The 17,096-nt window shown below is 58.1% G+C and overlaps 1 protein-coding gene across 3 annotated transcripts in view; it reads right to left on the reverse strand.

Moving 5' to 3' along the window:
• FRMD5 (FERM domain containing 5) overlaps positions 1 to 17,096 on the reverse strand; it is a 57,184-nt gene that overhangs the window by 13,990 nt on the left and 26,098 nt on the right. For all 3 annotated transcript variants that reach the window (XM_054272931.1, XM_054272930.1, XM_054272929.1), the window contains exons 2-6: positions 4,463 to 4,567; positions 3,438 to 3,480; positions 2,939 to 3,017; positions 930 to 1,027; positions 343 to 466 (exon numbers count right to left, since the gene is read on the reverse strand). In XM_054272931.1, the coding sequence (XP_054128906.1) occupies positions 343 to 466; positions 930 to 1,027; positions 2,939 to 3,017; positions 3,438 to 3,480; positions 4,463 to 4,567 (449 nt within the window). The remainder of the gene's footprint in view (positions 1 to 342; positions 467 to 929; positions 1,028 to 2,938; positions 3,018 to 3,437; positions 3,481 to 4,462; positions 4,568 to 17,096) is intronic.

Here is a 17,096-nt window from a genome sequence, read left to right on the forward strand (position 1 = left end):
GGAACTTAAACCCACCTCCCTCCCCGGGACCCCTTCAGGACACAGCTCTGATGGGTTTTTGGGAACTTAAACCCACCTCCCTCCCCGGGAACCCTTCGGGACACAGCTGCAGAGGCACCAGCAGTGCCATGGGATAATGGGGGTGGCTGATGGTGTCTACAGCTCACATCCCTGGAGAGGGGTGAGGGCAGCAGGGTTCATGAGGGGTCCCTGCCCCCATGAAGCCCCCTGGGCCATGCTGGCTGAGGCAGGAGCGGGTCCCGGCTGGATGTGACACACGAGTGACAGTCCCAAAGGGGCACAGAGGCGCTCGGGGTGCCGCTGACCCCGCAGCTGCCCTACCTCAGCTCTGACTTGTGGATCTCTGCGATTTTCCTCTCCAGCTTCTCCGAGTGCTTGGGGAAGAACTGGAACTTGGAGCTGTAGCCCTCAGGGTGCTTCCCCGGGTCGTAGTCCCCAATCTCAGCTGGTGGGAGACAGATCCAGTGGGGAAGAGTGGCAGGACCAGAGCCCAGCGTGCATCCCCATCCCCATCCCAGCCAGGAACGCCCTCCCACCCCTCTGCTCCCCACTGCAGGCATCCTTTGCCAGGCATTCACTGCATCCCATTCATTTTGCTGTTTGTGTGGCAGCAGAGGGTCACTGTCCCAAATTTATTCATTCCTCAAGCTGCAGGAGAACAGACAGGAGCCCAGGGGCTGGATGAGCCCAGGGCTGCTCCTGGGGACAGCCTGTGCAGGTGTGGCCTGGCAGGTGAGTGCCCAGCGCCCATCCTCACCCAGCCCAGCACCCATCCTCACCCATCCTCACCCAGCCCAGGTGGGTGCCCCGGTCAGGGCAGGTCAGGGAGCTGCTGCCAGTGCAGGATGCTGGCAGGGCCTGGCAGGACAAGGCAGGACAAGGCAGTGCCTGCAGCCCCAGAGCCTCACCCTGCAGGATGTAGGCAGCCAGCAGCGCCGCGTCCGACGTCTTGCACAGCAGCCGGCCGTGGTACAGATCCCTCTTGATCTGCAGGAACACCAGGTACCTGGGCACAGGGAGAGCCCTTCGTTAGGCACAGTTCAGATTACCAAACAGCCCATTTGGACATGGAACACCTGGCACCAGGCACCTGCTCTCTCCCAGCAGCCCAACGTGGCACTGCTGGGCTGACCCTGGCCAGGTCCCCTGATCTAGAGCCCAGCAGTGCCTGCTGCATTCCCCCTGCGTGTTCAGCTTCCCCACAACGAGATTTTCTCCTTCCCCAACTTTCTGTGTCCTTCTAGGTCTCGGTGCATGCACCCACATCCTCCTCCGTGCTCGCTGCACCACCCGGGGCCAGCTGCCTCCTGTGCTCCCCATCCGTGTCTCTGGGCCCAGCTAAAGGACAAACCACGTCGGAAAAATTTACACATTCCAATAAATTTAAACCTAAGTAACATTTTGGGCTGCGTCATGTGGCGTTTGGGAAAACCTTTAGCTGGTAAAAACATAAGTCATGAGGGAAGGAGCAAAATGGAGCTGCGCTCGGAAAGGAATTTAAATAACCAGACTTGCACTCTGCAGTCCTCAGTCACGCCTCATTGCTCAAATCTGAGTTTATGATGAGGTAAACCATTAATTTTCACAGATAAAATACATTTAAGAGAAATCTTGCTATTAGAGTGCAGTGAGTCCAGGGAAAGGTGAATTTAAGCCCAGGTTCCAGCTGCAGCTGCAGGCACACCCCAGAGGGCAGCAGGCAGGGGCAGCTGCCCCGCACGGGGGCCTCAGCCTGGGCCCGTGGGGGTGGCAGAAGGCAGAGCTAGATCAGGGTTTGGGGGGAAATCCTTCTGTGCATTGCACCCCCTGCACGGGCAGCAGCACACCAGGCTGCCCCAGTGCCAGGGCCCCACCACCCTGGCAGAGAGGGATTTCTCCCCATATCCCCCTGGCACCGGGCAGCCAATGCCCCCGGCTGGCACTGCAGCCCCTCAGGTCCTGTGGGAGGGGGACTGGGGGCTCTCAGGGGTCCCCACAGAAGGTGCCAGCTCAGAGCCCTTCCGTGCAGGCTCCAGGCAGTCCCTGGGGCTCGGGGCTGCTGGGCACCCTCAGCTCAGTTTCCAGAGCTGCTCCGTGGGGCCCCGGTGCCCTTGCTGCTGGCAGGAGGAGCGGCACGAAGAGCCCCTAAAGATAGAACTGAGGAGAGGCTGTGCCGTGCCGTGCTGTGCCAGCCCTGCCGTGCTGCCAGCCCTGTGCAGCGCTGCCCACGTCACAGGGACACGCTGCTGCTGCTGCTGCTGCTGCTGCGGGATCCCAGGGGCTGCAGGTGCTCCAGCCCGGCTGCTGCAGGATCCCAGGAGCTGCAGGCGCTCCAGCCCGGCTGCTGCAGGATCCCAGGGGCTGCAGGCGCTCCAGCCCTGCCCAGCACAGCAGGGACACTGAGCTGGGGCAGGGCACAGTGCCTGCCCTGGACTGGAGCAGCCTGAGCAGCAGGGATTGTGTCAGAGCTGGGGCTGTGCTCTGCCCTGCAGTGTGGGTCTGGAACTGACTGCACCCAAAGACCAAGCCAGGGGCTTTAATCACAGAGCCCAGGGACGGCTCAGGCTGGAAGGGACCTTAAATCACATCCCATCCCACCCCTGCCATGGCAGGGACAGCTTCCACCATCCCAGGCTGCTCCAAACCCCATCCAGCCTGGCCTGGGGCATTCCAGGGATCCAGGGGCAGCCACAGCTGCTCTGGGCACCTGTGCCCACCCTCAGCCTGGGCTCCCCACCAGGCACAGCAGCTCCAGGGGCTCACCCAGCTCAGGTGGGCACTCCTGCGCTTTCCCCCACAGCAGGAACAATCCCAAAGCACCGGGGCTGGCTGGGAAATCCCAGTGGCTCTTTTCTGGCTACAAAGGGAGCCTGTCCCCTGTCCCTGCGCTCCTGCCGCGCTGCGGGGCTGGGCAGGCCCCTGGCAGTGCCATCCTCACCTGGTGATCTCCTCCTTCAGCGCCGCGGGGTCCGTGGGGTAGAACTTGACTCGGAAGCACATGGTGAAGGGGGGCTGGGCTGCAGAGAGCAGGGACATGTGTCACCAGCGGCCAGGGCTGTCCCCTGCACCCACGTCACACCGGGGTCCCACCTGCCCTGTTCCCCCAGGTAAGGAGGGGCAGGCACTCCCACTGCAGGGCCATGGCGAGGGCAGGTCCTGACACAGCTCTGGGGAAGTGCCAGTGGCTCTGTGCCCACCGCCCAGTGTCACCCTTCACCCCTGTCATCCCCACTGTCCCGCTCTCCCGGAGCTGCTGCCCCGTGCTGGCTGTGGGGCTGCTGGGGATAACCCTGCTCCAACCCTCCACAACAGCTCCTGGGGGAGCTGCTCCTGGCACGGGGGCTGGGAACTGACCCCCGAGGGGACGGGCACGAGAAAATGGGAATAAATCTAGGGTGGAATGAGCAGAGTCTGCCCAGACCTCCAGCAGCACTCACCCCGCATCTGCTTCACAACCGACTTGGTGAACTCCAGCCAGTGCTGCAAGGAAAAGAAGGCAATTAACGCCGTGACTGGGGAAGGGGGGGAGGATGAGGGAGAGGAGGGTCCTGCTCAGGGCGAGAAAAGCCCCTGAGTGCGGGTGAGCGGCCCTGGAAGGGAGCAGGAGGCTCAGAGGGTCCCATCCACAGTGAGGGAGCAGCTCCGTGCCAGCTCCTGGCCCAGCATCGGCGGCTCCCTGTGACAGCAGAGGAGCCCCGGGAGCAGGAATCGGCTGTCCTGTGCCTTGTTCTGATCGGAGGGGAGCGCAGCACGGGGCTGTAATCGACAGCTGTTATCGATAGCTGTTATCCATAGCTGTTATCGATAGCTGTTATCGATAGCTGTTATTGATAACTGTTATCGATAGCTGTTATCGATAGCTATTATCAATAGGTATTATTGATAGCTGTTATCCACAGCTGTTATCGATAACTGTTATCGATAGCTGCTATCCATAACTGCTATCCATAGCTGTTATCAATAGCTGTTATCCACAGCTGTTATCAATAACTGTTATCCATAGCTGTTATCCACAGCTGTGCCCGCACAGCCGTTCCCGTGCACGGCCCCGGGGCTCCAAGGGCAGGGAGGGACCGCAGGGCCCCGGAGCTGGTTCTGCACCAGCCCTGCCCGCTATGGGGGGCGCGCTCGCTCTCTTTCTATCTCTCTCTCTCTCTCTCTCTCTCTCTATCTCTCTCTCTTTCTATCTCTCTCTCTCTATCTCTCTCTCTCTCTCTCTCTCTCTTTCTATCTCTCTCTCTCTATCTCTCTCTCTCTCTCTCTCTCTATCTCTCTCTCTCTCTCTCTCTCTATCTCTCTATCTCTCTCTCTCTCTCTCTATCTCTCTCTCTCTCTCTATCTCTCTCTCTCTCTCTCTCTCTATCTCTATCTCTCTCTCTCTCTCTATCTCTCTCTATCTCTCTCTCTCTCTCTCTATCTCTCTCTCTCTCTCTCTCTCTCTCTATCTCTCTCTCTCTCTCACCCTTTGCTTGTCGGGGTCCACAAAGCGGATGCCGAAGTAATCCTTCTCCAGCAGGTTCAGGTGGTGGCACAGCAGGTCGAACAGGTACTGGCCCTTGGCATCTCTCTGCAGGACAAAGAGGGTCAGTGACAGCCCGGGGGCAGAGCTGGGGATGGGTGTGAGGGGTCGGGAGCTGGTGAGGTGACACCGAGGACAGCCCAGAGCCCGCACAGCTCCCTCTGTGACATTTTCGGCTCCGGACCCTCCTCCCATCCCACCCGAGGGGCAGCTAAGTCGGTCACGCCCCGTAAGAAGCGATGAAAACCCCCAGGCCCAGGTGGGAATGTTCCGATACCATCCCGGGGAGGCAGCTCCACACCTGGGCCGGCTGTAGGGGAGATCATCGCCCTGATAAAAACCATTATCCCCCTGCAGGATCTGCTCCGCGTCGGCCTCTCCTCACCGGTCTCCACACCCAGCCTGCCGAACAAAGGTGGGTTTGTGTGCTCAGCCCCCTCTGCCCCCGGGCTGCTCCTGTGCAGAGATTTGGCCACCACACCCCCAAAATTCCCCTCCTTCTCCTCCTCCCTTGTGCCGGAGGCTGCAGACCCCGCAGCTGTGCCAATGCCAATGCCAATGCCCGCGCTTTGGGCCATCCCCGCCTCCCCTCCCGCTGCCCCGGTGATTCCCTCCCGCACCGGCAGCCCCGGTGCGCGGAGCCGCCGCATCCCCGGCGATCAAAGGCTGCTCCGCCAGCCGCTGCCTGCCTGTTCCCGAGCGCACGGCTTGCTGACACATACACGGCACCGCGTTATCGGATCAAACGGGCGCGTTATCGGATCAAACGGGCGCTCGGCAGCCGCGCACTGCGGCGGGGGAAGCCCACGGGAGCCCGTGCCCGTGGCTCGGTGCCGCGCAGCAATGTGTTTGTGTTGTAAATAACGAGGGTTCCGCACCTCGCACGGCGCGCCCCGGCGGGATGAGCAGCCCCAGCCCGGAGCCGGGCCCTGTCACCGGGGGTGGAAAAGCCCCCCGAGAGCACCGAGCCCACCCAGCCCCAGCCCTGCCGAGGGCAGCGCTACCCGTGCCCCAAGTGCCACATCCGCACGCCTGTAAATCCTGCAGGGCTATCGGGGTCCCTGCTGCTCTCAGGGCCCCCTGAGCCCCCTTCCCCAGCCCTTTCCAGGCACGCAGCCCTTCCCTGGGCTCGGGGCAGGAAGGAGCAGCGGCATTTTGGAGCTGCTGCAGCCCAGCCCCGCCGCTGGCCCGGCCCTGCACAGGATGCGGGAGCTCAAACTCCTGAATCATTCTGTGAAGAGACACAAAGAACATTCGGTCATCTCTGCCTCGGGCAGAATAAACTGTGGGATAAAACCTCGCCGCAAGAAACTGCGGGCGTGAACCGAGGGGGAGACTCTGGCACTCGGAGGTCAGATCCGAGTTCACCCGGCTGCGATCCCGGCCTCGATGCTGGATCTTTGGCTGTGGTGGTTTCGAAGACCGAACTTCGGTCTCGCAGACAGATTAATAAATCTTTGCTAAATTTTTGATAGTTTTGGCTCACAATTTAATAATTTATAACAATTGCCAGCTGGACCCCAAGGAAGGAGTGCCAGCCCCACGTGGGGCCGCTGCTGTGGGAGGGGAGCGTGGATGGCACATCTCCACCATCCTCAGCATCCCGGGGGCTGACTGCACATCCCCAGCATCCTGAGGGCCTGATTGCACATCCCCAGCATCCTGGAGGCTGACTGTACATCGCTAGCATCCCCAGCATCCCTAGAGCTGAGTGCACATCCCCAGCATCCCCAGCATCCTGAGGGCCTGATTGCACATCCCCAGCATCCTGGGGGCTGACTGTACATCCCCAGCATCCCTGGAGCTGACTGCACATCCCCAGCATCCCCAGCATCCCCAGCATCCCGGGGGCTGAGTGCACATCCCCAGCATCCCCAGCATCCTGAGGGCCTGATTGCACATCCCCAGCATCCTGGGGGCTGACTGTACATCCCCAGCATCCCTGGAGCTGACTGCACATCCCCAGCATCCCCAGCATCCCCAGCATCCCGGGGGCTGAGTGCACATCCCCAGCATCCCCAGCATCCCGGGGGCTGACTGCACATCCCCAGCATCCCCAGCATCCTGTCCCTCCTCTGAGCAGATCTCACAGGGATGTGCTCGAGGCTCCTCTCCCTTCCCTGCCCCAAACCAGCACAGAGCGCTCTCCTCTGCCATCTCCACAGAGGAATTGCAGGGAAGGACAAAGCAGACACCCCCCGGTGCCTGGGATCTGGTGAAAGTGTGAAACCACGGATGGCATTACAGGGAAAACGCTCCCTCTTTGATCTCTCTAACTTGAATTAAACATATTCTAAATTAATCATTAGCAGAACGTCTTTCAGGAAATTATCTCAACTGCCTTTACAAATCACGACTTAAAAGAGCTCCCATTGCATAACACCGGCTTAAATAGTCCATGTTTGGATCTTTACATGTTCCCACAAAATGAGGCTCCTGTCTGCCTGCAGGATTTGAGGGCGGCCTTTGGGGTGCCCAGGCTGATGGGACACCTCGGGCAGCCGCTGGCACACGCTGGGGTGCCACGTGCCAGGCTGGCACCAGGGCCTGCTCCCAGTGCCAGCACCTGCCAAGGGCTCTCAGTGTCTGGAGGTGCCTCCGCGGGAGCCAGGAGGGATTCTCCATCCTGAACTGCATCAGTGACAGACCAGGGGAAAGGCTGCCCGCTGCCACAGGGCAGGGACGGGTGCGATGTTGGGAATTAGGAACTGTTCCCTGGTGGTGAGGCCCTGGCACAGGGCGCCCGGAGCAGGGTGCCAAACTTTAAGAAGATTAAAGCAACCTTGCATTCTTTGCTTTCCTAAGCTCCCCAGCCAAAATTAGGGTCATCCAGATAGAAAAATAAATGAAAAAAAAAAGAGAGATATTTAAAAATAGCAGCTCATCTGCAAATGAGCAGAGGGCTCAGTTCGGGCAGGAGCCTTCAGTCCCACCCCAGTGCCTGAGAAGGAGCCCTGTCCCCAGGTCCTGGCTGCAGGGATGGGAGGCACAGCTTTTCCCAGACCATTCACCCCGTGCCATGGCAGGGGTAACACCATGGACTATTGAAGCTCCAAGTGCTCCAGGGGACCCCTGCCTGCCCCACGAGGGGCTGGGGGCTGTTCCAGTCCAGCTCCCAGGCTCAAATGCCACGTTCCCCCCCAGCTGCTGCAGGGATTAAGCCCAGGATTTACAGAAGCAATGGAAGCAGCTGAAAGTGGCTCCTTCCTGCGTTATTTGGGTTGGAAATCTCCTTGTGGGCTGCCCACTCGTCCCTGCTTCCTGAGCTTAGGAGGAGATTATTTTTTTAAAGGAAAGCGTCAAAAAAAGTCTATTTTACAAAGTGAAGTTTAGGCTTAAGTCTTTTTGGCAGCAACATCTGAGCTGGGAGAGATCAAAGACCCTCCAGCTCCACTGCCAACATGAGGAGATTTTCACCAGCAATTTGACTGCAATATTGTGGTTTAAATGCTTCATTTTCCAAGTTCAGCACCGTGCTGCAGGAGCCCGGGATTTATCATCCCTCAGACAAAGTCAATGTTGGCTCTGCAGGCAGGGCCCAGTCCTGGCTGACAGCTCTCAGCCTCTGCTAAGCCCTGGAATGAGGAGGAAATGGGCAAAAATGGGCCTGAGGATATTCATTTGCAGGCAGGGAATAGCTGGGTTACTTCATTTGGTGTTACACTCCCCGAGTCTAATCAGGAGAACTGGGGGTGGAACAAGGGCAGGGGATACAAGGGATGAAAACTGCCTGGGACAGGAGGGGTTAACAGCTGATGTGGGAGGAAGGGGTTTGAAACTTGGCAGAAAAGTAGTTAAATAGCAAAGAGATAAACGGACACCTGGCTCAGTTGAATAACAGAGACAAGTCTGTGTCACTCCAAAAGCAGGGGGGAAAACCCCCAAAACCTACCAAAAAACAATTAAACAATAACCTGCAAAATAAACGCACGCTGCAAAGAGCAGAGCCACGGCAGGGACACCTTCCCCTGCCCCAGGCGCTCCAACCCCAGTGTCCAACCCGGCCTTGGCACTGCCAGGGATGCAGGGGCAGCCCCAGCTGCCCTGGGCACCTGTGCCAGGGAACAATCCCTGCCCCAAACCCCACTGAGCACTGCCCGCTTGAAGCCATCCCCTGTGCCCTGCTTAGCAAAGATGCCCTGGGTGCCCTAGGTGAGGGCAGAGGCTCAGGGGATCGCCCACCTGCCCACCCAAGGAGACTCGGGCAAGGAAAAGGGCTTTTACATAACTCCAGTGTAATCCTGTTATATTTTTAGCATATGCATTTCAGTATTAATTCCCTGTTATCTCTAATCCTTCCTCCTCGCTGACACAGTAATTTCTGCCTTCAAGACTTATCTGGGCAGCTGGATGCAGAAGTTTGTAAAGCTCCTGAGGAGGAAAGTTCCTAACGAAGGGCCCCACGGAGCCTTAAACTCCAGATTATCGATTCTCCTCTTAATCCCCAGCAGGTCTCCAACCCTTTGTGCTGGCTATGCAGAAGGATCCACACGCTCTCCATCACGGGATTTCAGCCCCTGATGCCCTCATTTAGCAAAGTCTGCAGTGGGACAGCAGCTGAGCACGTTTAAACCCGTTAATAATCAGGAACTTGTGCCAGGAGCATTTCCCAGCTCCCACAGCACCTGCAGAGGGTTTGTCTTGAGCTTTCCAAGGGCTTTGCAAAACCTTCTCTGTGCTTTCCTGGGGCTTGCCCATGTGAAATGCAAAGCTGTGTTTTGTGTCAGCTACAAACAGGCAACGTGTGTATTTGTGAGTGCGAAATGTGTGGGCCCCGACAATGGGAGAGCTGTGAATTCTAATCATAACTGAGGAAAATAAAGCATGGAAAAAGGCCTTTGCACCTATCCTGTGTTTGCAATTAACCCTGGTTTATTTAGGAGCATTGGAATTAAAGCGTTAAGGATGCTGCTTTTTGCTTGCATTTAATCCATAAAGAGCTCTGCAATAATAACCTTTTGAAGTATAATTTTAAAATATTACTTATATCCTTGAAACTATAGCTTTGGAATATGTATAAAGGAAATATGCTTATCTCATACCTTAACAAAATAGAGAAAAACAGCTTGAGAAAGGAAGATGAACATCACCTCAAGGATTTATGGTTTCAACCAAGGGAAGCTGGACAGGGCTGGCCCCAGCCTGGATCTGCACGGACTCACAGAGGATGCAGGGAATATTCTGAATATTCTCTAGCCAGCCCTTCCCTCCCAGTGACGGATGACACGCCACCTTCACTCTGCTGCCACGCAGCTTTTATGAATTACATTTAGGATTTATAACTCTGTAATTGAGAGGCACAGAAAACCTCTCTCCATAAAGCCAAATTGGTTTTTCCAATAACTCAAACTCCCTTTTTTTCATCCGTGCAGCCTGGAGTGGCTCCATGTGGCTCTTGTTGAATTTGGCACTCCCCTGCCATCAGCACGCAGAAGGCTCTGGGCAATTCACAAGCGGTGTGAATCGTTTGGAGGCCAATAAACGCGTTCAGAGAGATCGTGCCGTGAATGGCTCTCCTCAGGAGCCAGCCCTGCCTGCTGGGGCAGGAGAGCTCCGCTCCCAGCCTGGGCTGGGACGGGAACGGAGCCCAGGAGGGGCTGGGGGAGCTGGGAAGGGGCTCAGCCCGGAGGCTGCTGCCATAGACTGTCCCCAAACTGTCCCCAAACAGCCCCAGGGTGCTGCCATAGACTGTCCCCAGAGAGCCCCAGGGTCCCCAAACAGCACCAGAGTCCCCAAACAGCACCAGAGTCCCAGGGCTGCTGCCACAAACTGTCCCCAAACAGCCTCAGGCTGCTGTCATAGACTGTCCCCAAAGAGCCCCAGGGTCCCCAAAGAGCCCCAGGGTCCCCAGGCCGCACTGGACCAACCACAGCCTTGTTCCTGAATGACAAAAGCCGGTGGAATAACCCGGTATGAGCTGTCAGACTGAAGCCCTGGGCCAGCAGTGTGGGTCAAGCAGCCAAACCCCATGAGAGGGGTGCCCTGCACCGATGCCTTCACCAGAACCAGTGCCAAGGATTACAGCTTGCCCCAAATGATTTCCCAGGAAAGATGTGGATCCCTGCAGGGGATTGTGCAGGGTGCTCAGCTCGTGCTTCACGTTTCAAACCAAAAGAGCCACAATAAGACAACAAAATAAGGGAAAAACCAAAAGAGCCAAAATAAGACAACAAAATAAGGGAAAAACCAAAAGAGCCAAAATAAGACAACAAAATAAGGGAAAATCCTGACTGCAAACAAAGGGCAGACGCTCAAAACCCCAATTCAGACTCAAAACTAAGCGCAGGTTCAAAAATAATTCGCATTTCCATCTCCCAGAAGTGCACCTCAAGGATAAAGAGCACCGTGCACCGAGAGCGGAGCTGGAGCCTGTGAGCGAGGCACAGCAGCTTTATCTGTGCTGCAGCCATGACCATATGTGGAACCCTTCTGGGAGGCCGCAATCAGTCAGATTAACACGATAATGAACTCTGATTTGCCCGGCCACGGCAGGATCTCTGTCCTGGGAGAGGCGGCGCCGCTCCCTGAATATTAACAGCGGCACTGGGCTGCCGCAGCCAGGGCCAGCCCGGCTGTGAGAGGGCTCCTGCCACAGGGCTGATTGCCAGGAGGGCCTGGCCAGGGGTGAATGATGCTCACCGAGACAGGGGCAGGGAGCAGAACCTTCCCAATAAATGTGACACACCCTGAGCAGCAGCAGAGACACAACGGCGCTGGGCATGGAACGCAGCCGCAGACATCTTTTCATGAACAATCCTTTCCCTAGGATTTTTCCTCCTGAGAAGCCGAGAGGCCTCAGGAACAAAATGTAAACAATGGTTATCTGCTGCTGTGAAATGCAACAGGTGCATCTGGGATTGGTCCATGTTGGACATTTCTAATTAATGGCCAATCACAGCCAGCTGGCTCGGACAGAGAGTCCGAGCAACAAACTTTTGTTATCATTCTTTCTTTTTCTATTCTTAGCCAGCCTTCTGATGAAATCTTTTTTTCTACTCTTTTAGTATAGTTTCAATGTAATATATATAATAAAATAATAAATCAAGCCTTCTGAAACATGGAGTCAGATCCTCGTCTCTTCCCTCATCCTGAGACCCCTGTGACACTGCCACAGTCCTGCTGCCCCCGTGTCCTTCCCGAGGATGGGCAGGGTGTGCAGGGGCAGAGAGCCCAGGACAGCCTCAGCAGGGCCATGGGATGGGCTTTGCTCAGCTCCGTTTCACAGAAAAGCCCCCAAAAGCCCCCCCATCACCCTGAGCACCCCCATTCCCCGGGAGCAGCACCCCCAACGCGGAGCAGGAGCCAAATCCCAAATCCCAGATCCCAAATCCCAAATCCCAGATCCCAGATCCCCGGCGCCGCCGGGAAGCTGCCTTGATGTTAACGTGTTTGCTTTGCACATCAAACCCGGCAGAGTAAAGGATCGCGGCTCCTCTCCACCAAAGCATGTCTGACAGAGCGCCGCGGCTGGAGAGCGGCCCTGGAGGGGCGGCTGGGGCTGGGCAGGCGCCCGGAGAGGGGCCGGGGGTGTCCCGGGGAGGGGACGGAGCCAGGGGTGTCCCCAAGGGAGGGCACCCACCAGAGCCCCCACACCCATCACACATGTGCCAAACCCATTCCCTGCCACACACACAGGAGCCAGGGGCAATGCCACACTCTGGTGGCACACAGGACAAAGCCAGCAGGTCCAGGAGCTCCGGAGGCACATTGTGACCCCTCCCCAAAGCGAGGGTGGTGGGCGAGGCAGGGCAGGGTCCCTGCAGGGCAGCAGCTGCTCCCTGACCCGCACAGTGCCTGCCCATCCTATGCCCATGCCCACCCCCATCCCCATGCCCACCCCCATGCCCATGCTCATCCCCATGCCCATATCCCCATCCCTTTCCATTCAATTTACAGCTGCCCTCCCTGCCCCACCGGGCACATCCCAGGGCTCAGCCCTTGCCCTGCAGGTGTGCCTCGCCCCAAAGCCTCCCCTGCTCTCCCCAGGGCAGCCAGGGGATGCTGCCAATGGGCACAGCACACACACACAGGGCTCCCAGCTCTCACTGGGCTCCATCTCACATGCAATCCAAACCATTCCCCCTGCCCAGACCCGTGGGTGGCAGGCAGGGAGCGCTCCAGGGGCCCAAAGCCTTGGAGCGTTTCTGCTCCTGGAAAGAATGTGGGGTTGCAGACGGACAGAGAGCCACCAGCCCTGCCAGCTCATCAGACAGACCCCAGCCAGCCCAAATTCCTTCATCACTGCTGAAAACCAGATCCTGGCATCGCTAAAATCAGAGCCACGGAAAGGAACTGTCTGAATTCCCTGTCTGTGTCAGTGTCCCAGACAGCCACCCCAGCCAGGGCAGTGACACTGCTCTAAATGCTGCTGCGAGAGAATTTCATATTTAGAGATAAAAATAATCCACAGAAACACGGCCCAGGGCGCTCCCAGGGGCCCAGCAGCAGCTGAGCTCGCTCACAGCCCGAGTTCCAGGACAGATCTGTGCTGACAGCAGCAGCTCCCGGCCCCGCTGCAGCTCCCCAGGGCAGGGCAGCCCCCGAGCCCCATCCTGCGAGCCCAGAGCGGGGCAGGGGCTGTGCCCAGTGCCCCCAGCAGCCCCAGGGCTGTCCCTTGGCAGCAGGAGCCGCTGGGCAGCAGCTCAGAGCAACCCGGATTACAGGCAGGGATTACTCGTGTTGATGGGCAAAGCCTCTGTTCCCTGCCCAGATGGGCCCTGAGCTCCCCGAGCCTGGGTCAGCCTGGGCTGGGAACGGGGCAGGGGCTGTGCCAGGCTGGGCTGGGAACGGGGCAGGGGCTGTGCCAGGCTGGGCTGGGCTCAGGGATGGATGGGATATTGGGCAGAGGCTGTGCTGGGCACAGGCTGAGCTGATGGGGCTGAGCATCCCAAAGGGAGCACACCTGCACACACACTGCACACCTGCACACACACTGCACACCTGCACACACACACCTGCACAAACACTGCACACACACGGCACACACACTGCACACACACACTGCACACACACACTGCACACCTGCACACACACTGCGCACCTGCACACACACTGCACACACTGCACACCTGCACACACCTGCACACACCTGCACACACCTGCACACCCCACAGCTCCTCCTGCCCTGCACCCAGAGCAGCTCCCTGCAGCAGGGCACGCTCTGAGGAGCCAGCTCCGCTGTCTGTGAGCTGAACATTCCCTACACAACCCCTGGGATGAGCTGGAGCCCAGCTGAGGTGAGCCCTGCAGAGCCAGGGTGGCAGCTGGAATCAGGAGAAGCCAGGGCTGGGGTGACCCATCCACGGGTGCTGCCCATCCTGCCAGGGCCACAGGGGACATTCCCCACCCTACACCCCAACCTGAACCCCTGGTTTTGGTGTGCCCTGTGTGGCAGCACCTGGGCCCACCCAGGCACCTGGAGAGGGGAAGCAGCAGCAAAGCTGCGTGCACTGGGCAAAACTGAGCACTCAGGCCCTCAATGCAGTGAAAGGAAGGAGGTGAAGGTGGTAGAACCATGCAAACATCCACATTGGAAATGCCCTCCACGAGCATCCCACCCTTCCCCCAGCACTGGCATGGAACTGAATGCTCTGGCTCCTGGGTTTATTTTAAAGCAGAGGCCTGCAGAGGCAATAAAAATAATTACAGTAATGAAGTCATTGTGCCTGCACTATCACGTCGGATTATCTCAGGGCTGACAGAAGATGAGTCCCCGAGGAAAAGTCTCCCTTTACTCAGCGAGTCAGGAGTGCTGGGCACTGCCAGGGCCAGCAGAGCCCCTCACCATCACTGCCAGGGTTAGCAGGGCCCCTCATCACCACTGCCAGGGTCAGCAGTGTCCATCCCCATCACTGCCAGCACAGCCTGGGCACTGCCAGGGCCAGCAGAGCCCCTCACCATCACTGCCAGCACAGCCTGGGCGCCGCTGGGCTCGCTGCCACCATGGGAGTTCCACTGGAACATCCCTTTCCTCCCTGTGTCCCCAGGGACAGCCACCTTCTCCCAGCAGCAATGTCCTTTTTGCAGCCCCCTGCTCCCAGCCCAGCCCCTGCTGCCGCCATGTCCTTTGTGCATCTGTAAAAATTCCAATTCCAGCTGAACTCAACTCCTCCCCCATTGCTCACTGTAGGCAGTCACCAATCCCTGGGGCAGAGACCCTGCCCTGCCCAGCTGCCCCATCCCAGAGCAGCAGGAGCACCCCGGAGCTCCTTCCCCTCCCTCACCATCCTGTGCCACGGATTATTTCTGATTATTCACGCTCAAAAGGGCCCTCAGCCCCCCTCGGCAATATTTACCTCCCTTAATTAAAGATGGCAGCAATAAACATGAAATATGGACAAAAGGAGGTTTTAATAAATGCTGCCTCGGGGAGCCCAGAGCCAGCCCGGAAACTCCTCATATCTGCTGCTGCATTGTTGTGGAATTCAGACAATGTACGGCCGCATAAAAGCAATATTAAAAATAATTATCATGAATTAGGCCCGGCTAGGCTGGAGGCCCCTGGATGAGGGGAAAGAGCCTTCCCACAGGTTTTGGGGGAAAAGCCACAAACCTGGCTGGTATCTGCTCCATCTGACAGGAGAGCCCAGCACTGGCACCCCTTCCAGCACAATAAATAACAATAGATAACAATAAATAACAATAAATAACAATAAATAACAATGAAAACCTCTCTGCCTCCCAATCCCACTCTCAGTTGTGGATCTCAATGTGGCCAAGCCTGCAATAATTAGTCAGTGCCTAATTAGCTTTCCCCTGCCCTGTGGAGCAAGGACCCAGCTCCCAGTCAGCATCCACAGGCAGGATTCAGATATTTGCATTCAGGAAGACAAAACTCTTGGCAAAGTCCAGGTTTGAGCATTTAAATGGGAATTTCTTTGGGACAGGGACCTTGGGCCCTTCAGGGTTATGCAGAAACTCATCTTATTTTACACCTCTACAGGAAAGGGCTCCAAAACCTGATGGAAAACAGGATTCTGGAAATATATAAAAAGGATGAGTGTCTTCATGGGCAAACCCATGCTCTGACCCCGATCCACTGATAGCAGAGAGCAGGCACCAAAATTGGTGAAAAATGAACCCTGTCAAACCTGTTTGAGCTTTTGATGAGTTTAAAAATTGGTTAATAAAGGCAACCGTGCCAATGTAATAGATTTAGACTCTGGCAGACACTTAACCTGGTATGGCATGACATTTTGATTAAAAATTAGAGCGATACAAGAGCAACACGACACGCGCTAACAGGATTAAAGGCTGGCTGCAGCACAATTAGGATGCTGCAATGCTGGGTGGTTTAACAGGCATCCTCGACAGGGAAAACAGCTCCAGCTCCCAAGGCTTTGAGCAAAAAGCCACAGGAAGCCAAGGCAGTGCTGTGCAGTTGGCACAGAGCAGGGAGGTGCCAGGTGACTGGTACAGAGCGACTGGAATTGTGAACTAAATGCAAGTTAAAAATCATTGCCCAAGCTGGAATGTTCACCAGAATCCCCTGGGACGTTCCAGGCCAGGCTGGACGTGGGATCACAGAATGCTTCATGCTGGAGATGCCCTCTGAGATCCTCCTGCCCCGTGCTCCCCCAGCACTGCCAGGGCCACCACCAGCCCCTGTCCCAGGGCCACCACCAGCCCCAAGTGTCCCCAGGGCCACCACCAGCCCCTGTCCCCAGGGCCACCACCAGCCCCAAGTGTCCCCAGGGCCACCACCAGCCCCAAGTGTCCCCAGGGCCACCACCAGCCCCTGTCCCCAGGGCCACCACCAGCCCCAAGTGTCCCCAGGGCCACCACCAGCCCCTGTCCCCAGGGCCACCACCAGCCCCTGTCCCAGGGCCACCACCAGCCCCAAGTGTCCCCAGGGCCACCACCAGCCCCTGTCCCAGGGCCACCACCAGCCCCAAGTGTCCCCAGGGCCACCACCAGCCCCTGTGCCCAGGGCCACCACCAGCCCCAAGTGTCCCCAGGGCCACCACCAGCCCCTGTCCCCAGGGCCACCACCAGCCCCAAGTGTCCCCAGGGCCACCACCAGCCCCTGTCCCCAGGGCCACCACCAGCCCCAAGTGTCCCCAGGGCCACCACCAGCCCCTGTCCCAGGTGCCACCACCAGCCCCAAGTGTCCCCAGGGCCACCACCAGCCCCTGTCCCAGGTGCCACCACCAGCTCCTGTCCCCAGGGCCACCACCAGCCCCTGTCCCCAGGGCCACCACCAGCCCCAAGTGTCCCCAGGGCCACCACCAGCCCCTGTCCCAGGTGCCACCACCAGCCCCAAGTGTCCCCAGGGCCACCACCAGCCCCTGTCCCAGGTGCCACCACCAGCTCCTGTCCCCAGGGCCACCACCAGCCCCTGTCCCCAGGGCCACCACCAGCCCCAAGTGTCCCCAGGGCCACCACCAGCCCCTGTCCCAGGTGCCACCACCAGCCCCAAGTGTCCCCAGGGCCACCACCAGCCCCTGTCCCAGGTGCCACCACCAGCTCCTGTCCCCAGGGCCACCACCAGCCCCTGTCCCCAGGGCCACCACCAGCCCCAAGTGTCCCCAGGTGCCACAGCCCCATGGCTTCAAACCCCTCTGTGGCACAGCTGCAG

This window comes from Melozone crissalis, unplaced genomic scaffold, assembly GCF_028551555.1.
Source record: "Melozone crissalis strain CALT ecotype California unplaced genomic scaffold, PUWL_Pcris_2 ptg000014l_1, whole genome shotgun sequence".
Classification (NCBI taxonomy): domain Eukaryota; kingdom Metazoa; phylum Chordata; class Aves; order Passeriformes; family Passerellidae; genus Melozone; species Melozone crissalis.